Source organism: Phycomyces blakesleeanus (assembly GCF_001638985.1).
Source record: "Phycomyces blakesleeanus NRRL 1555(-) unplaced genomic scaffold PHYBLscaffold_7, whole genome shotgun sequence".
Classification (NCBI taxonomy): domain Eukaryota; kingdom Fungi; phylum Mucoromycota; class Mucoromycetes; order Mucorales; family Phycomycetaceae; genus Phycomyces; species Phycomyces blakesleeanus.
The window spans coordinates 1,791,681-1,817,861 of NW_017265140.1; the positions used below are offsets into that span (position 1 = coordinate 1,791,681).

Here is a 26,181-nt window from a genome sequence, read left to right on the forward strand (position 1 = left end):
TCTCAGCAAATCAATAAAAGTATTTCTAAGAAACAAAAAGATCTTTCAGATTATGAAAAAGGACATATTATTGGTGGTGCTCTCCATAAGATTTCATTGACTGCCATTTGGGAGAAGACAGGCATATCCATGACAACTATACATAGCACAGTTCAAAGATGGGAACAGAATGGCACGCCATTAACAGAAAAATGCCAAGGACGTCCATCAATTTTGGGTGAGAGAGATTTATGCTAGCTTAAAAACGAAATAAAAAAAAATCGTAATGCCACACTTGGAGAACTCACAAACGCCATGAGACTCATGATTAGCAAGTACATTTGCAAGAATACCATCCGCAAAACTATTCATAAAATCAGAACGTCTTGCCATCCTGTGTTTAAGCCAAGGCTATCCAGAACACATAAAAAGAAGCGATTGTTGTTTGCTAAAAGTTGCAAAGAAACCAATCAAAGATGGGATCGTGTGATTTGGAGTGATGAGTCTTGCTTTATGGTTTTCCCAAAGGATGGAAACCTTAGAATTTGGCGCTTTCCTCTGGAGAAGTTCAAGTCTGATTGTATTATGCCTAGAGTACAGTTTGGAGATGGTTCAGTGATGGTTTGGGGCTGTGTGTGGGCAGAAGGAGTAGGCCTACTAAAAACGATTATTAATAGCCTTGACCAATTTGGCTATATAAACCTTTTGGAAAGAAAGTTGCTCTCATTTTATGGTCGCCTAAGTGAAAGACATGACGGGGAGTTTATTTATCAAGAAGACAATACTCCTTGTCATAAGTCAAAACTTGTTGAGAACTGAAAAAAGACCCATAATGTACCAATAATGGAATGGCTACTGAATAGCTCACATCTTGGTCCTATTGAAAACCTATGGGCTCATTTGGGTCGGATGGTAAGGGCAAGAGTACTAGCTCCAAGAACTATTAAGGAACTAGACAAGGCTATCCTTGAAGAATGGAAGAAAATACAGGTTGCAGTATGCAAGGCCTACTGCATGTCTATGCCAACTCGCATAGCCCATATGAAGAAAGTTTGCAGTGATGTTACTAAATATTAAACTTTCAATAAAAATTATTTTTCTTAATATTTAAAGATTATATATTCTTATTCTAATGATTTTGAAAGTGGTTTCTTAAGTAAAAGTAGACAAACAATGAACAGAAAGTTAAGGATATTATTTTTTCACTTTGGTAGAAGCTAAAATTTTCTTTCATTTAATTGATGAGACTGTATTCCTTGCATAACAACATCATAAAAAAGATGTCTTTGTGCAAAGAAAGAATCTAATCTTTCAGATTTTTTTTCTCTTTTACAATATGTTGCTCCCATGCTGTTTACTCCACTGTATCTGTAACTGTAGCCTCTGTCTTTTTCAAATACATAGTTCATAGAACTGCCACCAGAACAAGTAAAAATAATATGATTTCTTGGATATAAAGCACCCTGTGCAATCAAATATCTTTATATATATTAAATATTAATATATAATAATAAAAAATAACTTTTTTACTTACCGTTTTGCAACTTCAGATGTATATATTGATGTCATAACATAGCTCAAAGGAGGAATAGATAATGAATGAACTGATAAAGAAGATTGATTATCTATTTGAAAATAAATAAAGTAGAAATAAAAGAAAAGAAAGCAAAAAAAACAAATAAACATAATATTTAAACAAAATAAAAGCCGTCAAAAAAACTTTTCTGTGACGTAGCACGTGACTAAGCCACAAAAACTATATTATTTATAGGATTATAATACTTAAAATAGATACTATAAATTTTATAATTATATTTCCTCTATCAATTTGTGATGTTATGTGATGCTCCAACTGTATCTATATAGCTTACATTCACGGCATTGTTTTAAGTATATGCACGTCACAAGACGTCGCAAAATTGATAGAGAAAACAAACTTTAAAATAATTAATAATAATGATTTAAATATGTTATGTTTCACTAAATATTTATATGTCTTTTGTGAGAATTGAACTCGTGATCTACAGATTGCTTTAAAACACTGTAAGCAAAGGGCGGAGTTTGAATTCGGAGCTTTAAAACCCATAAACCTTCAGAAATCCCAATCTGATATATATATGTTATTAACAGCTAATCTTATATGTATATAAGATATTTACAGTCTATCTCATACATATACAAGCTGATGACAGCCAATCTGATATATATATAAGCTGATGATACTGGTTTTATCCATTCAATTGGCGCCCATTTCCATCTAATTAGCATCCGTTTCCATCTAATTAGAACCCATTAACATCTGATTAGCTTCCATAGAAATTGAATTTGCATCCATTGCCAACTGAATTTGCTCCCATTGCAATCTGAATTTGCTCCCCCCCTTTTACTATTGGCAGAAGGGTACATGGCACTCAAATTTTTTATCCTTATGGCTTACAATTTTTTTATATAACCGTAGTATTTTTTTTTGTAAATGTTGTATTTTTTTTATATAACCATAGTATTTTTTTTTGTAAACGTTGTATTTTTTTATATAACTGTAGTATTTTTTTTTGTAAACGTCGTATTTTTTTGGCATAAAACATGGATATTTTTATTAGGCATAATTAGTTGATAGAGAAATAGAACACATAATAAGAAGTAAGATATAATGAAATATACAGTAATAAAAAAAGAAAAGCATAAAGCAGTAAAACAAATAAAAATAAAATAAAAAAAGACATAGAGTGTAAAGAGCTTAAATAGACATAAAAGACATACTTAAAGCTTTCGCTCTCTGTTCAAACAGCAAGGAAAGAATGAAATGACATGGTTAATCCAACCCAAACAGTCCGAAAGAGTGACAGTCTTAGCTGATTCTGTAATCCTTAAGATGAGCCCGTCTGACTCTGTAATCTCTTCTCTGCGGACACCAAACTTGATCTTGGACCACATTTCCTCAATTGGATTCAGGAAAGGTGAATACACAGGAAGATATGCACACTTGTATCCACGGGAAGAAATAAAGTCTTTCACCTCATCGGCCTTATGGATAGGAGCGTTATCCATGATGAGATAACGTCCTTGCATACCCTGGCTGTCCAGAACGTCCATTGTATGACTAAGAAAGTTGAGGTAGTGCTGGGTTCTGGTGCCAATTTGGCCGTTCACCTCAACGTTGGTGTAGATGTCCAACTTTCTCTTCTTCTTGGTTGCAACAGCAGTGGGTTTCTTCAACGAGAGGCTGACAATCCCTCTCTTGCGCATTGCACCAAGGATGGTGATGGACACACCTCTCTGCATCGGGACAGTTGTCTTAGCCGGGGTGCCACTGACGGAACGGCCAAAAGTTCTCTTGATGTGCATGTTGAAGCCTGCTTCATCGATGAACACACAGTTCAACAGATAGTTGAAATCCGCAAGTTGTTGCCACTCCAAAATGCGGTCTCGTCTCATCTCAATTGTGTTGACGTTGTCTCTCTTCTCAGGCAGCTTCTCCAACTTCTTCACCAAGTGCTTCTGGATTGCTGATTTGGTAATCTGCAGCCCAGAGAACTCTTCCATGACAGCTATCCTTGCTTGTTCCAAGGTAGCATCTGGTTTATTTTCGAAAAACTTCAAAAAAAAGCAGAGTGCGCCTGGAACAACTTTTGGTTGCCATGTTTTTGTTCTTTAGGCGCAGAAACCTCCTCAACCTCCATCGTCTCCAGCCCATTGGACTTATCAGTCTTCACTGTGGCAGCATCAAAATCGGCCTGGATCTTCTCTCTGGCCAGCCTGACATAGTTCTGGGCAGTCCGGACATTGATCCCCGTTTCCCTGGCAGCGGCAGCAGCAGTCTGGTTTTCCGAGAAAACCAACGAGAAGAGCTTGTTCACCTGGTTTTGGTTGTACTTTTGGTACGAACCTTGACCTATGCTTTCTGCAGTGGGAACAGAATCAGGATCGACCTTCTCCGGCAGATTCGTCTTCGGCTTCTGTGCAACAATTGTCTTGGTTGTGGCCTCGTTGACTTCGGTTGGCAGGAAACTTTTGAGACTGAGGAGGTTTGTGACTGCTGGGTTTCCGGCCGAGGTACGGGTCCATTCCATATTGGCATGGTTGACAAAGACATCTATCACAGATCAGAGTACAACTTCTCCATGCATTTTGCCAACAATCTCTTGGTTGAAATCGCACAAGGGGTCGAAAGAAATTCCAGAAAACTGGGTTTGGTCTGCAGAACTGCTGTGACTGACCATTTCACAGTGCTTGTCCATAACAAATTCGAGGGAGTTGTTGGAAGTAGGCATTTTTTTTTGAAAATAAAAAGGGTGTTAAAATCGAGGAAGAAAGATAACTGAGAAACTTTTATTAAGACACTGGGGTATATATACCAAAAAAAAATATTTTAATAACTTAAACGTTTCTACCAAGGTATAGTCTTGTCCTGTTGTCTTAATATATTTGGATAAAGAACGTGTTGAAGAATAATGAATGTTTACATATTAAGCTTCTTCACACTTTTAAGAACATTTATTTTATTAGCCGATTTACAGTGCTACCAGAGCCTTGATGGTGTCCTGTCCTCTGTCTCGAAGGAAGGGGTGGGATTTCTCCTCATGGGTTTGCCCAACCAAAAAAAAAGATAAAAAAAAAATAAAAAAAAAGAAAGTTTTTTTTTGTATAGAGCCAAGGAAAAGCTCGAAATTCAGTTATTGAGATTTTCAGTTTTTCAGAAATTTCTGCGGTTAGATACCATTTTATTTTCAGTTATTAAGATTTTCAGTTTTTCAGTTATTGAGACTTTCATTTTTTCAGTTATTGAGACTTTCAGTTTTTCAGAAATTATTTGCAAAAAAATGGTTATGTATATTATAAAAATTTATGAATAAAAATGCTAGTTATACTATTTGGAGAATTATTTTTAAAATTGCTATTACATTTTTCTTTTTTTTATTTCTCTTTTTTTTTTTTTTTTTTTATTTCTTTTTTTTTATTTCTTTTTTTTATTTCTTTTTTTTTCTTTTTTTTATTTCTTTTTTTTATTTTTTTTTTATTTTTTTTTTTTTATTTTTTTTTTTATTTCTTTTTTTTTATTTTTTTTATTTTTTCATCTCTTTTTTTTTTCATCTCTTTTTTTATTTCTTTTTTTTGTCATGAGCTTGTGCTATTTTTTGTTACTGTTTTTGTGTGTGTAATATTTGATTTTTTTTTGGTATTTTGTATCATGAGGGTTTCCAAAATTGAGATCGGGTAGTATTGTGGGCAAAGTATAATTCTTGGACCGCTTTCAGTTGTTTAACAGATTGTTGGACATTTACTTGTTTCGAGTGCAGATTACAAAGAGTTGTTGAGTTTGATATTAAGAAGATCAGGATTCTGACATTGTAAAATGGTTGGAGCAGGTGCTGAATAAATATAGCATTTTTGGATTATTTTTTGTAATGGTATTAGATGCTTGTGTAGGACCAGGTTCATAAGAAATACAATTGCTGTGGTAGTCAATCAGATTACTGGATATTTGAGATAAAAATTGGCAAGTTTTTGTGTGGTCAGTAGAGTGAATTCTACTGTTGGATTTCGAAAAAGTATGGTCGGTGAAATGCACTTAAAAGCATTATGAATATGTGTAGACTGGTTCCTATTGTACAGATAGATGTTTGATCTTGTAGTTTCTTTGTAGGTGGAGAGTTGAATCGTCACGTTTTCTTTTCAGATTTATAGCTTTTGTTCAAAATACTATAGATTATTTAGAGATTAATATCAATGACTCCGAGGTATAGGCTTTATTTACATACAGAAACATAATGTGATCTGGAAATAATAAAAAAATCCATGAGGTGTAGAGCTTTAAGCAGTGTTTTCATTGTCAGAGTAATATTTAATTGTTGAAGTGAGCATGAGAATGAGATTTATTGCTGATTTAAGAAGAGAAATAAAGAGTTTTGGTATATAAACACCAAATGGAAAGAGAGAGAATTAAGATATCTGTTTTAAAAAAGAATGTTTATAATAAATTTATGGCTGCAGGTAATATATTGTCCTATTTATTTTTTATCTCCTTGAGTTCAATTTGTACTACTTTATTTAGTGGACCTTGGAATATTATTTTTTGATATAAAAAGCTGAAAATATAATGACTAATACTATTTAACAACAACCACTGGAAAAGAGGTGCGGTTTTTTTATGTGTAAAACTGTAATTAATTATGTGAAAAGACCAGGTTTTACAATGTGATCAGATAGTTTTTACAAGTGTATGAAGCTGACTTACTCATAGGTGGTAAGACCAACTTTCGAACATAGGAAAAGGTCAGAACAGCAGGATAGTAGGATGTGTTTGCATTTTCTGTATATGGGTTTTTACCACATGCACTAAAACGGCAACTCAGAATTATGTTTTGTTGTAATATATCCTACCGCTTTCTGATTAAAAGAACGATAAATGAAAGATCGATTATACGGATATGCCAGTTTTTACATTGTTTAATTTATGGATATGCCAGTTTTTACAGGGTTTTGTTGTATTTGAATTTATTTTATCCAATCTTAGAGACTTCTTCTTATACTGTTTGCTTCCATACACTTCTCCGATCTTTAATTTATTTATAATAATTATTGGTTTATTTTGTTTTTATTAGAAAGAAAAGAATATTCTTAGGTTTATAGTACAGTGGTTATATTTAATATTCAGGAACATTCTGGCTAGTGTTCTATCCTTCATACAATTTGAAATGGCCAATGTTCTGATAAAACAAGTATTCTCCAAACAATATCTCCCAGAGAAAAGCCCAGTTGTGTGTTGCTTGCTTGTAAATGGTTGTTCTATGAAATTAGAAAAGTGTTAGCTGTTTGAACAAGAAATCGTGGATATTAAGAATATATATATGTAATTATGCTTGCAATATAATAGCTTACCAGAGACAAAAAGAAAAGGCGTCATGAATGCGAACCATAGTACTCAATACACTTTATTTGGCTATAAAAATGCTGAAAAAAAATTATTTTTTGTGAACTGTGTGGTAGAATATTTCATTTACCTACCCGAAGCAAAAGGATTTATTTGCAGACCAAGAGAGTACATAGAAGATGCTAATATTGTCTTCAGTAAATGATATACATTAATATACAAAATAAATAATATTGTTACATGTACAAAAAAAAAATACCATGTCAATGACACTCGTATGAAATGAAAGTTCTTGATTCGCGATGTGCTTATGAGAGGGAGGTTCATCTATAATAGAAATTATGTTAAGCCATGTGCTTATTAAAAAGAGATAGATTGAAATAAAATAAAATATTACCGTGTTCATAACCGTGTTTAATAGTAGAGAGTAATTTCGGCGATATGGCCTATACAAAAGAAAGGAAAAAGTCAGGATAATTTTATAGGATGACGGCATAAAGTATATTTACTAACCTTAGCTAATCCGGATGGACATTGTGAAGGGGATGCATCAGAAGGTAACAAAACGCGAGTGTCTGTAGTAATAGAAAACAATTATTATCATTTTAGTTATATATATATATATAATATTAAAGAATAAGATATCTTACCAAGAAAATCTGTGAATATAATAAATGTTGGAAAGAGAGAAAAGAGAGAAAACTTGTAAATGAAAAAAAAAACAAAAAGAACAAAAGACCAAAGGGCCAAAAGGCCAAAAGACAGAAATCATATATTGGATTGAGTTGAAAAAAGCATGTTCAAAGCCGATTTGCACCCCGTTAATTCCAGGAAGTATTAATAGAGATATGCGTATTAAAGAAATCCTGAGTATTTACAGCAACAAGTGTAATATAATAAATGGGTTCTTGCTTTTACTTTTACCATCTTTCCATTAACTACACTTTATTCTTTCGCTTAACACCTAACTTCTTTTGTATGTTAATAACACTCTATATATACAATGAATAGATATATAAAACAAATATAATTAACAATCAACTCATGTATAACATTTTATTAGATAGCTTTCAGACCATGGTTAACAATCATCAGTCAATTGCCCCGGCTCCATCCCCGGAATATACTGAGCTTTTAAGAAGGCTCACCGCTATGGAGGAAAGTCTCAAGACCATGGATTCAAACATTGGCATTGTCATCAAGGGGAACAAAGATTCATTGGAAATACTTGATAGCGTTGCCAATGCCTCTGGAGAACTTCTTGCAGTTATTGCTCCTACCACTATACCTGCTTCTGCTTCTGTCCCTTTCGCAGCTTCTTCCGTTGGTTCTACTCTGGATTGGTATACAACACCTTCTGAGGCTTTTTTTGGTATCTCTTCTGCTGCTCCTTCTGTTGCTCCTTCTGTTGCTCCTTCTGTCGCTCCTTCTGTTGGTCCAGTGGTTCTTACTGGTGCAAACGCTGGTGAACTTAGTAAACAGAATCGCACTAGAGTTTTAGTAAGTGTTGAGATGTACAGTAGCTCATCAACATAATATCTCACACTAAGTATAGGCTCTTATCCGAGGAGAGTTGAAGAAACACAACTTCAAATCAAATAAGCCAGAACTAGTTGCAGCTAACGACAGCAAGTGCAGTTGGGATTTTAATGTTGATTACAGACTTCCACCCAACAGACAGCTGATGCATGACCTTCATGCATACCTGGCTCCAAAGGTTGTTGGGACTAGTGTTCGACAGGCCGATATTAGCGATTGTATCTACACAAACTTTTGTGGAACGAGACGCCGAGTCAAGGAATCCTATGAAGCGCGCAAAAAGACAAATTCTTGGTCAAGAAAAGCAGGTCGAGAGACCGATGTATGTTAGAAGTATATTTTGATTGCAAATTAAATGTATTCATATTAATACATTTATAAACTAGCATTTTGACCGTCGCGAGCTGACCTACCATACATTCAAGGCTGAAATTGATATGAAGGTGGGTAAGAGCTGTGACGGACTCTTACAGAAAGAAGCAATGTCTGAGGGCGAATCTGAAGACGATATGCCTGGAGTCTCGAGCAACCGTGCGATTCGTACAGTGCGTCCAAGTTGGAGAAGCGATGAGGTAATTTCTTTTGTTTACATTATTGTATATAGCTTTTTTTTTTGTTTTTTTATGGATTTAAATGAAACAGAACTTTGATTAATCACTTATTTGTATTTAGTACAATCACTTTCTTGCAGTTGTTGATGATTTTATGCGTAATCGCATGGACTTCAATTCGCATCAGATGTTGAAGAGGTCCTTCGGTAGAGATGCTGTTTTAGCAGTCCCGCCTAGATTGACGTCCCTTCTCCCTCACTGGGCTTTTAGAGATGAGTTTCAATAAATTTTGTTTTCTTATCCTCTACATCCTCCGCATCCTCCATCTGACAATGATAAATGTACCAACAAATACAAACACTATGATTATTCTTTTCTGTGTGCCTTTAAAAAAGGGAGTTATAATTTTATTATTTTTTAAATGTATTGTTTTTTTGGCAAAGGAATGACCAGCATCTTTTTTACTTTTCTGCGTGTTGTGTGCTCAGCAGTTGCTACTTCTAACATAATTCTATGCACTGGCAATACACATTGGAAATCGTCAGGAGAAAATGTTGGAAAGCAGGTTTCAACGTGTTCGTACTCTCGCGATTTATCATTTTCGGGTGTGTACCATTTGATAAATGCAAAAGTATGTTGAGAATTGTGAAGAAGTTGTGTTGGGCGGCGATGGGTGCGGAGCAAGGGAGTAAGGGATGAAGAGGTAGGTGGAGGAGTGAAAGAATGGGTGAAAATGTACTGTATTTGACCCGTGTATGCGATGATATGCTCACCAGTACTTCCAATGAACTTTGCTTGTACAAGAGAGCCACGACTTCCAGATTCACCTTTACCCTTGTAGACCTGCCCAAGGATGTTGATGTATTTCAACAGGGTGATTGTATTGTCGACAAAGTATGATGATTCTGACGCTTGTTGAAAGTGAACTAATTGTTCATTGTTGTACGCAACTTTGTAGTATTGTAAGAGATGAACATAGTGAATGTCACTCATTGTGGTAGCGGATTTTAATGATAGAGGGAATGCGGAAGGAGGGAGAGGTTCGTTGCCTTTTACAAGTACATTTGGATCTTCAGAAGCCTCGACAAATGACTGTATGCGGAAGGTACGTTGACGGATAGATGGAATGGTGGCGGGTGTAAAGGAAGAAGTGAGTTTGGTAAGGAGAGGAAATGCAGATGTCTGGCAGGTACTCTGAAGGAAACTGTTGACAAGATCGTCTTTGTGCACATCTTCAATAAATTTCTTCATAAATGTTTCTTCAAACCCGATCTTCCTGTTTGTCTTCAAATTTTTTAACAACCCGTTAAACCGCTCGAACCCGAATAGCCAATAACCGTACACTGGTCCAAAATCACGAATTGTATCTCGAAGATGGAGGTGTAGGTGCATATTACAGGTGAGGATTTCGGCATTGTACAGCTCGTCACATCTGGTGCAAAAAGTTTGAAGAAACTGATGGGCAGTGTTAACTTCATCGAACGTGATCGTTGGCTTGATCAACAGGCGGCATGCATCAACAAAGTTAATCCAGTTTTCGAATCTGTCTTTTGCAAGAACATCTTTCAACAGAACTGGCGAGTATATGAGCACCCATGACTTCCACTCGTCTGCCTTCATATACGAAAACTGCTTTCCTATTTTCGAGTTCAAAGAGGTGTATCCACCAGGCACAATCATCGTTTCTGCAGTCTTCTGCATTGCCGCAAAATCGCCATCTTGAATGTCTTCGTCTTTGATCCAACGATCCATCAATCTTTTAGGCGTTCCCAGGAATAAATTATGCATGGGATCGATGATCGTTCCACGTACTAGATCAAGGTATCCAAGGCGATGCAACTGCGACCATCGAACACCATTTTCGACCTCCAGCTGATGCCTTTCTGAGGGGGTACTAGCACTTTCCCACTCCTCAGCATGCAACCTGTTCTCTACACCGTCACGAAGCACCCACCAAGAGAAGTCAAACCCGCGAAAGTCAACATTGACACCGTTTTCCAAGCGAGGGAAATGTCTGTTGCACTTGTAACATGCGCATGTACTGTTGTGCGAGGTGAAACCACTTGTCTTTCTTGCTGCCGGGATGTCACAGGCCACCATCATCAATGCGGCATGGACGCGGACACCACTAGGACACTCGAAAGTTGGGATTGCCAGTCCCTCATACAATCTTATCAGATCATCTACCATAGGCCGGAGATAATGGTTTATCTCTTTGGATTTGGGTTCCTTTGGGCCAGGCATCAATCCTACGAGAAGTGTGTTCTCTGGCTTGTATCTTTCATTGCGAGGCAGATTGTTTACTACCAGGTATATGGCACCAGTTGAGTGCGTGATGTTATTGAAAGGTTGAAACCAGTCGATGTTGAGAGTCAACATTAATGAACGCGAATCCTTTGTGAATTGCACACCATCTTTGTCTTTGAGCTCCTTCCACATGGCACCGTCGTATATGTCACACATCGTATCCACCATCTTCAGCTCGTGATTCCAATGTCTAATTTTATCCTCGAATCCTGGACGAAGAAAAAACATTCGTAAAGTATTAACAATGGACTGGTACAAGTATGAACGCTTGGCCACCAAAGCACCCGATGCTGATGTTTTCATCAATTGGCAGTTGCAAGACGAGCGTGCACCAAGCTTTACAAAATCGCAATGAGACGGGACAGATGCACTTTCTTCGTACACCTTGTGACAATCCTGACACACAACAAATTTCTTTATGCCTTTGGTCATGGCTGAGAAACCTGTCATGCGCTGAAGACCAGGAAGGCTCAAGGGCAGTTGGAAATCCTGCTGGTAAATTGTCAAAAGCTTGTTGATGAACTCGATCAAGACAACGGCGCCCTTGTCAACCACATAGTGGGAAGCGAACATCACCACAAAAGTAGCAATGAACCTGTGCACTGGGTTCTGGGGCATATCGGGGGTGGCAAAAGGGTCTATTATAAAAAAAAATTAACGCTTTTTTTTTAAAAATTTTTTAACACTAACTGACCTTCACTATTCAATTCATTGTCGTCGAGCTCAATAACATCGTCTTCGCTTTCGTCTTCACTGATTTCATTGCTGTTGCTTCCACTGTCATCATTGTCGCCATTGCTGATCGCGTCATTAGTAACGGAAACGTCTTCAGTGTCAGACATTGAAGCTCCTTCCCAAACAGGTGAGTTTGTCTGAGTGTACGATTCTTTCAGGGTTCCGGGTTGATGGGTTAAGATAGCTACATTTAGAATATAACACTTGGTTAATACCTAACAGTATCTGAATTAAATAAACCTTACGTTCATCATCGACCTCCATCATATTTCTTTGGGTAGACATGTCTATTACAACACGTTATTTCATGGATTACAATACAATTAAATAAATTCAAATATTGTACCCCTTTCACATCTTATGGCATTTAGTCTTGCCCTTTTGTTATGACGTTGAGCAGTTCTTCTGGCAACAAAACTATAGCCGAGATCGTTCTGACTACATCCAGCACAATGGCACTTTTCGTTGTAGAGTTCAGGAATTGTGGACATAATGTTTATTTATTTTTACTTTGAAGTGTTAAGAGAAAAAGGAAACAAGTACAACGTTTACTAAATTTGCTATGTCTTTATAATGAAATGTTATGTCTTTATAATAATAATAATAAATAATATTTTCGCCTGTTGTATCCAAGCCAATAGAAAACCGGAAAACAGTGTTTTCATCTTGAACACACAAAAAAAGCTGAGATGAAAAAATACCCCAGATTTTCTATTGTTATAATTTAACTTTGTACATGGTAATTCCCGTATGTTTTTCTAGTGAACTCAATCTTTTTTACATCTATTCTTGCTGCTTCAACTTATGTTCTGATTTTTATCTTGCATCTTAAGTAATTACTATTTAATTATAACTGCTATGTGCTAGATATAACTATATTTATATAAAATATGTCACTTTAACATATCTTCCTATTTCTTTATTTTTTCACCTTTTATTATCAGAAAACCCTACAATGTTACACAAGAAACTTGAAGAATATAACAGTGCCTTTGAAAAAATCATGGAAGAGCTTGAAGAGCCTGAAATGCCAGAAGATCCAAAAAGTTCTGCCCCGTCAACAACAGACGAAACCCCCAAAAAAAGTAGAGGGCAATATCAAAAGCCTACTGATAAAGATATAAAAAAGCTTCTTTATCTCTACTTCATAAGGGGATTAACTATCAAAAAAGCCAGCAAGATAGTAAATATGAAACAAACAACTGCTGGTGGCTATATTTTGAAGTGGAGAAAGTCTCCAGTTGTTTTTTTCATTAAAAACAACAAGGAGGCTACAAGTGACGAAAAAATGAATCTTTTATTCGAAACTTACTCTGCAATAAAGAAAGAATACAAATAATATCATTGCATTTTCAATTTTAACATAATTATTATAATGAGATACTTGCTTTATTATCTTATAACTGCAGTAAGGTATTTAACTTTAACAAAGTAATCTAGAGAAAAGTTTGCATATTCTGTTAGTTCTCTCTATAGATATTTTCTATGACATATCTTTGTAGAAAGATCTACATATATTGAAGTGCTATTACATTAGGCGTTTGGCACTTATGTAAAAAATATGGCAGTTATATAAAAAAAATACGACGTTTACAAAAAAAAATACTAAGGTTATATAAAAAAATTGTAAGCCATAAGGATAAAAAATTTGAGTGCCATGTACCCTTCTGCCAATAGTAAAAGGGGGGGAGCAAATTCAGATGGCAATGGGAGCAAATTCAGATGGAAATGGGAGCCAATTCAGTTGGTAATGGACGCAAATTCAATTTCTATGGAAGCCAATCAGATGTCAATGGGTTCTAATTAGATGGAAACGGATGCTAATTAGATGGAAATAGGCGCCAATTGAATGGATAAAACCAGTAGTTGATCTGATATATATATAAGCTGTTGTCCACTAATTGGGTATATATAAGCTGATGACAGATGATCTGCACTATATATAAACATATGATATCTAATCTGATATATATATATAAGTGGATCACAGCCGATCTGATATATATATAAGCTGATGATAGTCGATCTGGTATATATATAAGCTGTTGACTGCCAATTGGGTATATATATATAAGCTGTTGACTGCCAATTGGGTATATATATAAGCTGTTGTCCGCCAATTGCATATATATAAGCTAATGACAGGTGATTTGCATTATATATAAACATATGATATCCAGTCTGATATATATATAAGTGGATTACAGCCAATCTGATATATATATAAGTGGATAACAGTCAATCTCATATATATATAAGCTGAATACTACCAATCTAGTATATATATAAATAAATGATATCTGATCTGATATATATGTAAATCAATAACAGTCAATCTGTATTATATATATATATTTATCACATCCAATTTACTACTTATATAAGTTAATAAAATGTAATATATAATCAATATTAGCCAATAACATTTGATTTAATACTAATATTAGTCTATAATATCTTATCTGTCTCTGATATTAGTCAATACCATTAGATCTATCACATTATATATATTCACACTTGTCAATATCCAAGTCATATCCAATCATCTCGTCAAATATAAGTTACATACTCTAATCATATTTAATCTTTAATTTTATATATATTCACAACTCTTTTATAATCTTTATATATATATATGTTTGATGGCAACGGTAATATTTTGATTTTAATGAAAAATGTTTAAATGTTGCTGCATAGCTCAAGTGTTATCACTTTGTTTTGGTTCTGAGCACCCCTGTTCGACCCTACATGGTAGCATTCTTTTATTTCGATTTTTTTGCGTCGTTTTGTTGTTCCCGATCTGGGTTGGTCTTCCTTTTACTATAGTAAAGTCAAAAGGTCAAACCAACTGGGAATCAAGGAGTATATGTAAAATCAAAGATAGGATAAAAGATACTTTTTATGGATATGAATTGAATTGTCATATATAGTTTTCTAAAGTAATACTGCGCATTATCTGAATTAGCTATTATATTATATTTAAATAAAAGGAAAGTCATTATACTTTGGTTAATGCTCAGGAAGATATTACTGCGCATAAGAAGGTATTGTGGTTAATTATTTTCAGATTGTACGGATTCATCAAAATAATGTCTGACAGTTTTTTTTGTAATAAAACAACAGTATAATACTACTGTTATAAGTTTTCTTCTTTTAATAATTTGTTTATTAAATTAAAGAGATGTAAAGGAAAAGTCTGTTTACATATTAAGGGAAGGTTTATGATTGCTTGTTATAATAAGACTATTATAAAAGTTAAAATCTCAAGAAATGAAATATAAATAGAGATATTATAGTTCTAGAGTATATTTTTTATTATAGTATAGCAAACGAAAAAATTAATATAAAATAAACTATTTAGCTGAAGTATAAAATGAACATTTTTTTTTTTTTTTTAATTTTTTATTATTATTATTTTTATTTTTTTTTTATATTTTTGTTTTTATATTTTTTTCTTATTTTTTATTATTATTTTTTTTTATTTTGTTTTTTTTTTTTTTATTTTTTTTTTATTATTTTTTTATTATTTTTATTATTTTGTTTTTTATTTATTTATATTTTATTTTAATGCTTTTATTATATTTATAATAAATTAGCATTTCAAAAAAATTGTGAATAAACATATTAATTTTTTTAGATAAATTCTATTTTTTTTAATATATATATGATATTCGGCTAGGGTGGAAATATTTGATTTATTTTAATTTTTACCCACCTGCGCACTATACCAAATCCCGGCGACCATCTAATCGTAGCATGCTTCAAACTCCGAAAAATTCCAAAGACCGACAATGCGCCTCTAATACCACTTTTCAGTTACTATTCGTCATTAGCTATCGATAGAGCCAAGAAGCGTACAAATACAATCAGTAGAAGTCGAGAAAAGTAGAATTATATTAATTTTATTTTTTGAATAAATATTGATTTCTCAAAAAAAATAAAAAAAAAAAATAATATTATAAATGCCGACTGAAGCCAATATTTTTTATTTATTTATTTATTTTTTGGTATCTTGCGTGCCCTTTAACCGAGGCGACAGATTGTTCAAATAATCTCAATTATAAGAGGTATATATATATATATTTGATATTCTTTATATTTTTTGTGAAGAGGTTGAAAAGTTGTAAAAAAATATTTTCAATGCAGTCATTGGTGCAATGATTCCACTTGAGGAATGAGGATGGGGGGTTGTTTTTTCAAGCAGAATAAACAAAAATAATACTCTTATTTATTTATTTATTTATTTATTTTATTTTTCTTCTGTGTGCATCTCTTTCAATAACCATACATATTCACATTAACTTGCCATGAAAGTTACAATTGAAATTACTACAATCATACACATGCGCACATGTATGCACACACGTATTTTACCAAGAACATCTCCAAAAATATATTATATTTGTTAAAAGCGCAAGCTTTCACCAAGACCACGAGCAAGTTTTGATATGTATCAACTAGAAAACAATTACTCGCATTCTCTTTGTATGATAAAGCCACATTATTATGATTTTTTATTTTATATATTTTTTAGGCTCCCTGTAGTATATATTGGCAAAAATAGGAATAATCGATATATATATATTTGAAACAGTGAATAATAAGAAGAGTAGGCGTGTGCAGTGATGATAACTAATTTTCGTTTGTTGGTATATACCTTGATCGAAAAATATACTTTTACTGTAAAGGTTTAATACTCATGAGAAAAAGGTGGTAAGAATAGCGTCTGTACTTATGGCTATTGTAGAAAGCATATGTACAAAAGAAAAGCTTCCATTTCATGTTAGATTGAGTAATGATAAAGGTGCATTACATACCAGAAACGAAAGCCAATTTATTGGTGAGGCAAGTTTTTGTTTACAAATAAAGGGCTTTTATCCATTATATATGCTTGGGATAATTCACAGTGATTACAATGGTTCAAAAAATAAGACACAATATTCTTAACTAATATGAATTTTTATTGTGACAAGAGTTTATTTTGAGTGATAATAGTATCCGTGATGGCACAATAAGTTAAACCTGTTTTGTAAAGAACTTAAGAATAAGTAGTTTCACCACAGAAAGTCAATCGGTTTTTTTTTAAAAAGGAAGAGAACCAGAAAATCATAAAATTACAAGGAAGTAAAGTATAAGATTTTTCCACCCCTGGGAAAATATGTATGAACAGGCAGTACGCATCGCAAGAGAGGTAGACGATTGGCTTATTCCCCGTATGACATAGCTTAATAAATAAATAAATAATATTTAAATTTTGAGCCACAACAATTAAACGATGTTTTTCCCCATTTTGATTCTTTGTGTAGATAGAATTTGGAACGATTACAAAACAATAATAAAAATAAATAAGTTATACAACAATGGTAATGTATTTTAAGAGGTTAAAACCATCGACCACATGGAGGTCAAAGTGAGACTCCAATAACTCCCAAATATTTTCTCATTCACGTTTATTGTCAATCAAATTACCTTGGCCTCATCCCGCACACCAAAGGTATCAACCATTTTTTATTCTCATTATTGTTATTCTATACTTCATCTGTATCCTTCATCACGCGTTTTTTCACCCTGGACAAGAGTCGATGTATTTTGCTTGATGTTAAAAAATCATCTGTTTCTATAGGTGTTTCTATGTGTTCTCTAATCCTTTTTTAGGAATCAGAGATCTATTGCACTGAATTTAAAAAGAAAGAAAGAAAGAAAGAATGACAAAGAAATTGGATTGTCTAAAATTGCACCCAACTCAAATTAATTCTTCGTACAGTTGGCGTTTGTGTGCGTGGATAAACAATATAAAAGAAGGGAATAACTAATTGCCTTTCAATATTAGCAAAATCGTTGCTATTATGGTGGACGATGAGGACTGTAGTGGTATATGAGTTTTGGTTAGATGCAACTGTACTAATATTATTTTGTTTTTTTCGGCAGTTGCTTTGTGTTGGCAGTTTAATTATTTTCATGAAAAATGATAAAATGGTAAGAAATATAAAAACCTATAAGTCCAGTGTTATTTGATTATGTACTGGATCCGATTGTTTTGCATGAGTGCGGGTGTGTGCGCAGAATGGTATCCTTTGATGTACCATATTCATTTATTTATGACCAAAACCAATAATTTCTTATGTATACCCATCCGCCAACTAGTCGAAAAGTTTAGTAGCAGTACTCCTAATGATTTGCACCAGTGCTTATTTCCATGTCATGTAAGACACATTAGTATAAAAATATGCCTTTCTTTTTCTTTTTCTTTTTCTTCAGCAGCCACTTGAATGTAAAGTATATCGACCAACTCGGGTGCATCGAAAACTGTAAAATAAATATGAAACTTTTCTTGCTAATTGCCTTGTAAATATTTTCGCAATTACATTTACCATTCTCTACAAGAGCCTATTTGAAAACAAAGATAATATTTCTTGCTTTAATTAGAACTGTGGAGGCTCAATTAGCATGAAAACAATATTCGACTATATAAGTATAATTTCTTGAAGACGTCAAGTATATCTGACTCTGGGTATCACATACAAGTACTCTGTTTTCTTCTTCTTTAAAATTAAATACAATAGAAGCTGTTAATAAAATAAGTTAATATAAAGAGTAAATAATGATAGAAAAAAACAAATAAGTATTTCTATACTGTCAAATATATACACGGTTATGTCGAGTACTATCGTGGTTACTATTTGATTTTTTGAATTCAAGACATTAGAGTTACAAAGTACTTGTGGCGTCCATTATAATATCTTGGGTTGGTAATATAAAACGAAACACACTGGTATTGAGAGCTATATCATTACGAGAGAGTAAAATGCGTACTTAGTGATGTACTTTGGCATACTTTCCCTGCCTACTTTAAACTCATGTTTTAATTATGATTATCGTGTATTTCCGTACTGTGTTAATTAATATTATATATATACATATATATATATACCAACGCCTTTTTTTGTTAAATATCGAAATTGAAAGGGTTGCTCTAACAAAAATATCAGATGATTGACTGTCGAGACTTGACCGAAACTTACAAACAATTAGTGTGCTAGATGTACAATTAATAATGATATTTATAATATTATAATCAATCTTACTCACGGGTATTTTAATCAAGATTATTACACCCGAAAGTATTTTACTCAAAAATATTAAAGGCACCCAACAAGTGTTGTACTTTTATATTGAACATTATTTGAATAGTAGTTGAAGCATTGCTGCCACGAATCGTCAAGCATCAATAGCTAGTAAAACCCTTATTGTCATTATATTAAAACGGATATATAGAATTTAATTTGTAATTCTTACTTGTTGTAAATGAGTATTGACTACTGCTGTAATTGAGAATAAGTCTGAAGGAAATAATATAAGGCCTCAGCTATTCCAGTCAAAGGTGTCTACCGATTACTTTATTATTTAACACACAGGTTTAGCATGCATGATAGTGATTATATTTCATATGATGATATCACCATAATATGGGATACATCAGTGGATTATTATAAGCATAATTATAACTCATAAACACATTTACTTTCGATGTTAATACTTCATTGGGACTACACACATTTATATAATTAATCATACATTAATTATCCCAAGATCACGTTGCTCTGATTAAGGCTCAGATAGGATCGATTACCTGACCCCAGTCATATAATTTTCCCAATCCAAAATAATATAAATAGCAGTAGTAGTTCAGTGTAGGAACCTGGTCAAACTTTGATACAAAATCTTTCTCAATAAACAAAACCTACACAAGTTCTCACGAATCTTCGTTCCTAATTTCAAATCTTCAATTCTTCCTCTTAAAAACTTCTTCAACTTCAACCACCACAACATTACTAATAGAGACCATAATCTTAGTAGAGTTAATTACATTGATAATAGACTGATATATCTCAATAACCAAGACCAAAAAAAATTGTATAAAACATATTGCATTTTTATTTTTATTATTTTAGATAAAGGTACTTCTTTTAGATTTCCTGAAACCGCCACACATAGTATTTTTTTTTGAGAGAAGACAAACCTTTTCAATTCGAAGAAGAGTATGATACTGAGACACCACTATCACCATTTGACAATAACTATCCGGATTAAAGTGAGGAGTCCAACGATGAGAATGAAGCTGACATTGTTGGTGTCATAGTATGTAAAGATACGATGGATTCAGGTATGCACCTATTGAACAAAGAAATATACATAAATCATATTACAGATAATAATGATACTTATCATAACACTTGCCTTTTTGTAATCCTATGTTTGAAAATGGATGACATTCATCAAGTCACTCAACTAATAGCTCTATTTGGTGTTATATTTCAAGCATTTTGCTTGGCTCAAGCAAGAAGGATCTACAACACTGAAATTATTCCAATACTTTCTTGTTATCTATGAGAAGGATACTGATCCATATGTCACCGTTGATGTATTGAAAATAATGTCTGGATTCGATCTTATGACAAAACCGTCTTCAAGTACACCATCTGTATCAAACGTGATGTCATATACTTACCAGGGTATCATCAATCCAACTGTTTCTCCGAGAAGCACATTCCGCTCCATCTATCTATGCCAGTAATTCCCTGTATGCCAGACCAGCAATTGAGAATCCAGTCCCTCTCATGGTATTTCCTTACAGCTTACTGAGAAAATATCTCGTCACAACATTTCCACAAAGTCAAGTTAGATGAGTAAATTGTGCACTAGGGGTCAAGCAAAACAATAGAAAGTATGATGACGGACGTATACGATGATGCAATTTAGACTGATATGCTCGGTGAAGCCGACGGGACCTTTGTAAACCATGCCAATTCTCTCATGTTGACATTGAATGTATATTGGTTTAAGCTGTTTGAAGGACGGATTTATACAGGTGGTGCTTTGTACTTACTTATCAGCAATTTCCCCAAGGAAGACCAAATGAGACCAGAAAATATTATCCTCGTTGATGTCATGCCTGGTCCAAAGGAAGTAGAGGACGACTAGATGGACATATTTCTGGAAACATATGTTGATGGGATGGTAGACTGTTATGGTAGTATAGCTGTGAGGACTACCAAGTTCCCTAATGGTACTACTGTCTATACTGCTATCATGTATGTCGCTTCCAAGATATCTGCTGCTAGAAATACTGCCGGATTCACAGAACATGACATGTAAACACATATGGCTGTCATAAATTCAAATGATATATCCCCTTAATTACTGCATCAAGTAAGATCAATTACGTTTGGCATGTCAATGAAAACTGGGAATCACGGACAGAAGAGATGATTTCCATATATGACAATATGTGGTTTTGCACAGAATCAGATGTAGAAAGAGAAAATTTGGAGAAGCAGAACGGCATGCAGTTTTCAAAGTTGCATCGCTTACATGATTGTTGATCTCACGCACAGTATATTTCTTGTGATAGTGAACCGTATGGCCAGTGTTTGAAATACCTTTGTATTTTTCCGCTGCTGTTATTGCTCGTATACAATGCTTTGCTGATGATATTCCTCTTCCTCCTGAATATACCGTCTTATTCGAAAAAGTCGCGCCTTAGTTCCTATATATGAAGGCAGGTGAGTGGCGATTGTTGTGTCTGGTGCATTTTCTGGTGGTGTTGAAAGAGTTTTTGCCCAAAAGTGATTACAATAACTAGACCAATCTTGCCAAGACATGCCGAAAGTTGAAAGGTCCATTGAACAAGTACTTACATATAGACTACGCAGGCCAGCCCCTTGGTAAATTTGGGGAGTAATGTCAGAGTATTTACAAAAAAAAGGAGTAGCACACCAAATATGCATTTGTGTGAGTTGATGCTTGACTTTGGTCTGGTCTTTACATTTTGGATGTATAACCTTAAGATACACAAGTATAAGTTAAAAAAACATTAAGACAAACTACCGTAATGGTCTAGAGGTGACAGTAATGAGCGTTTTTCCGGAGAATGCGTTCACTGACACTTTTCTTCCTGTGTATTCCATTAATCTTCTGCTGCGTATAATAATATTTTCCTAAGGCGTCGCGCAAGTGCTATCTGAATCTCATCTACTGTGTCTTCAGTGTATTGATAATGATTATCCTCCTGCATTGCCATTCGACCTCCCAATGTTCCAGCAAGTCATCAACAGCCTATGGTACAATGTAATCGGAACTAAGACGTTGCCACCAACTACCATGCCATTGAAGTTACAAAATTTGAATACGATGAAGTATGATTACTCTTAATAGCTATTCAAATTCTATGTCAAGGCTTACCAGAATACTTTTCTTTCTGCGGCGTGGGGAGTATTTCACTTGGTGAGAATGTGCTGGTAAACATTTGCATTCAGAAGATGAAGAATATTTCGTTGCTTGGCCAGGAGTTTTTTAGTGAACAGAAGAAATATCGCAGCTCAATTGTGCGGGTTATGTTTTTTTTGGTAGGATAGTTGACGATATCTCTAAATTCCCTGGTCAGATTGAGTACATATTTACTTGTCATCAAGATTGGTAGAATCAAAAGTGTCAACGTTTGGTTTTTTAAAAAGATTTGCGACATGCCATTCTGTCAGAATTAAGCCGTTAGTTGGGTAAGGTCTGAATTTGTGGGTGAGTGGGTTTATTAAGAAGAGTATTGCGTGCATCATTCCGGTGCATCGTCTGCATTCGTATTTTGCGTTGACTATGCACAACATCCAGGGTGGGATCCAAAAGCGCCTAGTCATCCCACTGCCTAGAAAAGTAGTCACGAAAAAAAATAGAATGATTTATATTACTAATATAAATAATTATAGTAAGAGTTTTTTTTGACTGCGAAAGGGTTTGCCTTTATTTATCTCTCTATTTTTCTTTTGTTTTAGCATTACTTCTTTATCAAATATTTAAAATTATATTGAATTCTATTATCAACGAATAGTAAAAACCGTTATTTATTTTTATTGTTTTTATCAAAAGTATGAAAGACAAAATACCTGTATATTTAATACCCAATGCCCACCATTTTCTTAGCTTTTATCAAAATAAACTTACAGAGAGCGATATTACAATTTCCAACGAAAAAAAACCGTGGATAAAACAATCAAGGTTGTATAATTAAATAATTGTTTTGTATATATATATATTTCATTAATCGGCTGTAAAATAAAGTAAAATAAAATAAAATAACTATTTATTTATTACTTCCCATCTCGACATTACTACCGCATCATCTTTTATCGATTCAACCCACATCTTTCAAAACAATGAATAAAAATCAATAAAATACTATATACTCTGTACTTTTTTTATTATGCCGTGTGCTATTCCATGCAACAACACGCACCTTTCTCTCCTTCAAAAGTTTGACGTTTCTTGGAATAGCTGGACACTTGGAAAAGCTAATGACCTTTATTCTTTTTGATCATTTCTCCGTCCTTTTAACTTGCTAAAGTATTCTTTGATCTGTGTTATAATATCAACAATTAGGAATTCTAAATAAAAAAAATGACACTTCTTTGTAAAAAGAAAAAAAAAATGTTAAAATTATTTAAACAAAAACCGTGGATTATACTTACTCTTATCTTTCTTGTTCGACAACGAGAAAACCGATTACGCCCAGCTAACTTTTCCGACATAGATTTTGCGCTGTGAATTTTATACGAAAGGTGTCTACGAGCTTTCTCTTCCACGACTGAAGACAAAACATACTCTACTTCAGGCTGCATATGGATGTAGCTCTGCACCATGCTAGCAATTGGATGGTTAGATATTGAGAAGGTACCCTCATCAATATTCAATGGCGTAGCTGTCATAACTGCTTGTGTTTGAGAACGGATCACACTGAAAAAAAGGGTGGAAATTACAATGCGCACAGTTGTTTGATAACAATTGTAAATGTGGGATAGTTTTCCATGTTCACAAGTTGAAAACACAGCTTTACTGTATTCTATTGGCTCGGATATAACAAGCAACAAAAGTTATTCTATTTATTATTATAAAGACTTTGTGAATAAAGTACATGTAGCACCTGTTTCCTTTTTCTCAATTTTTTTAACAAAAAACACAATGTTCTCAACCCCTCAACCTTACAATAAAAAGTGCTATTGCGCTGGATGTAGTCAGAACGAACTAGTCTATAGTTTTGTAGCCGGAAGAACTGCTCAGCGCCATAACAAAAGAGCAAGATTAGATGCTATAAGATGTGAAAGTGGTACGCAGTTTGTAGTATTATTCTATTATATTCTACTTTTTTTGTAGTTCAAAAAATAACATGTTTTAACAGAATCTTCTGCCCATAGTAATTCGATGGAGGTTGATGTTGAACGTAGGAAATATTTATTTAAATAAAAATAATAGAGCGTAATTATGTAACATATTCTAAATACAGCCATTTAAACATGTCAATCCAGAACCACGGAAGAAGAGTGTGGTCAGACCAACTTACTTGCTTGAGAAGGAACCCCAGTGTCTGACGATGAGAATGTTCCAGTTACGAATGAGGAGATTCACAACAGCAAAGACAATGGCGATGAAAACAAAGAAAACAATAATGAAGATGTTGTTAAGGTGGAGGTCGAGGAATTTGTTAATGAAGGTTGGTGTTGTGCTATGGAAGAAAGAAAAATTTGAAAAAAAGGGAGATGATTTTTTTTTGGTTTTTTACAATAGATCCTTTTGCCCCCCCCCCCCCCCCCCCCCCCGATATGCCTGAGAACCCAGTGCACAGGATCATTACTACTTTTGTGGTAATGTTAGCTCCCCACTGTGTGGTCAACAAAGGCACTGTCATCCTGATAAAGTTCATCAATAAGCTCTAGACAACTTACGAGAAGAATTTACAATTGCCATCAAACATTTCTGGCCTCAAACACAAAACGGATTTTTCATCCATGAACAAAAGCGTTCATAAATATGTTTTGTGCCAGGATTGCCACAAGGTGTATGAGGAAAGTGCATTATGTTGGAATACAAACTCTTTTTGACGAGCATCCATGGGGGTCCAGGATTCGTGCAGTATCTCATTGCCCATTTTCAGTACTACCCAGAACAATACTGATACCTGGTATCGGCTGTAAAAAAAATTAGTAAATACAATTTTCAGTGAGAAAATTTTAAAAACCCCTCCTATGTCTTTAATTCTTAATAAAGAATAGAACCATGATAATTGACCTAAACTACGAAGAGAAAAAAAAATAAGCAAATACAAGCATCATTCAAAGAAAAATGGGCAACTAAACAATGTATACCTGTAACATATGAATAAGAGTTAAACAATGATCTTTGACACCAACTGTGAAATTATAAGTATTTATAACCATCAGTGAATAGATTCACAAAGAGACTTGTATACCTACGGCGCATGATGTAGAGCAGAGCCATAAATTTTGGACTTGGCGATTAAAAGACTAGACAAATAAAAGCGACAAGTATTAACTGCTTAAAGAGTCATGTATACATATAGCCCAAAATGGGGAGCGGAATATTGATCGTTCGCCCTGGTGGTAAATAGACTAAAAAAAGAAAGCCAACAATAAGTATATGTTCAAAAAGAAATATATACCTGTGATCATGAATAAATACTCAAAACTTGATCGTTGGCTTAAAATATATAAAAAAAAAGCTAGACAAAATAATAGTTGATAGCTAAATACTAAACGAGACATGTGTATCTCATACCCTGGATGTATGGTGAAACCTTAATCGTTGGTTTTGACTATGTCAAGATAACTAAAAACAACAATCAGTAAGTAGATGCTCAATATATATATATATATACTGGAGAACTTGCCCGGGCAACAGAGGCTTTATAGTTTGGCTTTGACTGTGTAAACACTAGAATAATCTAATTGATAGTAAGAAAATATTTAAAGAGCTTTGTATACCTGAGGATTTTTATGGAGAGTGAAACCTTGATCGCTGGTCTTTGCCATAAAAAGTATGGGAATATACAGCTTAAAGTAACTAAAGGCTCAAAGAGACTTGTATGTCTATGACTGTAGGAAAATGTCGGAATATTAATCGTTGGTCTTTACTATGAAAACACTAGAAAAATACACCTAATAGTAAGTAAATTCTTGGAAATATATATATACCTATGGTTGGAGATGTAGGTCAAAACCGTGACTGTTGACATGAGCTGTGAAGATTCTGGACATATAAAACAGGCTGTAAGTAAATGGTGTAATAAAGATGTATGCCTGTAGCCCTGGATGGAAATCGGACGCCTAATCGTTGGTATGAACTGTGAAATTACTA

At 34.0% G+C, this 26,181-nt stretch overlaps 7 protein-coding genes across 7 annotated transcripts; 3 read left to right on the forward strand and 4 right to left on the reverse strand.

Moving 5' to 3' along the window:
- Positions 1 to 1,196: 1,196 nt before the first annotated feature.
- PHYBLDRAFT_166961 (Homeodomain-like DNA binding domain-containing transcription factor) lies at positions 1,197 to 4,049 on the reverse strand (the record flags this gene model as incomplete). The annotated part of the gene is made up of 6 exons (XM_018435544.1): positions 1,197 to 1,458; positions 1,514 to 1,604; positions 1,851 to 1,915; positions 1,961 to 2,085; positions 3,067 to 3,573; positions 3,645 to 4,049. 6 exons carry the CDS (start codon positions 4,047 to 4,049, stop codon positions 1,197 to 1,199), a joined length of 1,455 nt encoding a protein of 484 aa, XP_018293775.1.
- A 1,741-nt stretch (positions 4,050 to 5,790) lies between these two features.
- PHYBLDRAFT_166962 (hypothetical protein) lies at positions 5,791 to 7,777 on the reverse strand (the record flags this gene model as incomplete). The annotated part of the gene is made up of 9 exons (XM_018435545.1): positions 5,791 to 5,858; positions 6,215 to 6,315; positions 6,667 to 6,765; positions 6,981 to 7,042; positions 7,110 to 7,177; positions 7,248 to 7,296; positions 7,364 to 7,425; positions 7,501 to 7,552; positions 7,775 to 7,777. 9 exons carry the CDS (start codon positions 7,775 to 7,777, stop codon positions 5,791 to 5,793), a joined length of 564 nt encoding a protein of 187 aa, XP_018293776.1.
- Positions 7,778 to 7,927: 150 nt separating this feature from the next.
- Positions 7,928 to 9,226, forward strand: PHYBLDRAFT_166963 (hypothetical protein; the record flags this gene model as incomplete). Its single annotated transcript, XM_018435546.1, has 4 exons — positions 7,928 to 8,350; positions 8,406 to 8,711; positions 8,776 to 8,961; positions 9,062 to 9,226. The coding sequence occupies 4 exons, from the start codon at positions 7,928 to 7,930 to the stop codon at positions 9,224 to 9,226; spliced, it is 1,080 nt and encodes a 359-aa protein (XP_018293777.1).
- Positions 9,227 to 9,357: 131 nt separating this feature from the next.
- On the reverse strand, positions 9,358 to 12,473 carry PHYBLDRAFT_166964 (hypothetical protein; the record flags this gene model as incomplete). Its single annotated transcript, XM_018435547.1, has 5 exons — positions 9,358 to 10,779; positions 11,491 to 11,885; positions 11,942 to 12,166; positions 12,228 to 12,269; positions 12,329 to 12,473. The coding sequence occupies 5 exons, from the start codon at positions 12,471 to 12,473 to the stop codon at positions 9,358 to 9,360; spliced, it is 2,229 nt and encodes a 742-aa protein (XP_018293778.1).
- A 464-nt stretch (positions 12,474 to 12,937) lies between these two features.
- On the forward strand, positions 12,938 to 22,194 carry PHYBLDRAFT_143988 (hypothetical protein; the record flags this gene model as incomplete). Its single annotated transcript, XM_018431123.1, has 10 exons — positions 12,938 to 13,038; positions 20,076 to 20,121; positions 20,303 to 20,453; positions 20,524 to 20,660; positions 20,743 to 20,938; positions 21,005 to 21,134; positions 21,194 to 21,360; positions 21,411 to 21,514; positions 21,626 to 21,707; positions 21,986 to 22,194. The coding sequence occupies 10 exons, from the start codon at positions 12,938 to 12,940 to the stop codon at positions 22,192 to 22,194; spliced, it is 1,323 nt and encodes a 440-aa protein (XP_018293779.1).
- Positions 22,195 to 23,245: 1,051 nt separating this feature from the next.
- PHYBLDRAFT_180875 (hypothetical protein) lies at positions 23,246 to 24,493 on the reverse strand. The gene is made up of 4 exons (XM_018438372.1): positions 24,371 to 24,493; positions 24,016 to 24,082; positions 23,502 to 23,908; positions 23,246 to 23,439 (listed from the first exon to the last, which is right to left on the reverse strand). The coding sequence occupies exons 3-4, from the start codon at positions 23,736 to 23,738 to the stop codon at positions 23,335 to 23,337; spliced, it is 342 nt and encodes a 113-aa protein (XP_018293780.1). The 5' UTR covers positions 23,739 to 23,908; positions 24,016 to 24,082; positions 24,371 to 24,493; the 3' UTR covers positions 23,246 to 23,334.
- Positions 24,494 to 25,607: 1,114 nt separating this feature from the next.
- Positions 25,608 to 26,154, forward strand: PHYBLDRAFT_72330 (hypothetical protein; the record flags this gene model as incomplete). Its single annotated transcript, XM_018442639.1, has 5 exons — positions 25,608 to 25,669; positions 25,784 to 25,883; positions 25,926 to 25,988; positions 26,037 to 26,093; positions 26,116 to 26,154. The coding sequence occupies 5 exons, from the start codon at positions 25,608 to 25,610 to the stop codon at positions 26,152 to 26,154; spliced, it is 321 nt and encodes a 106-aa protein (XP_018293781.1).
- Positions 26,155 to 26,181: the final 27 nt, after the last annotated feature.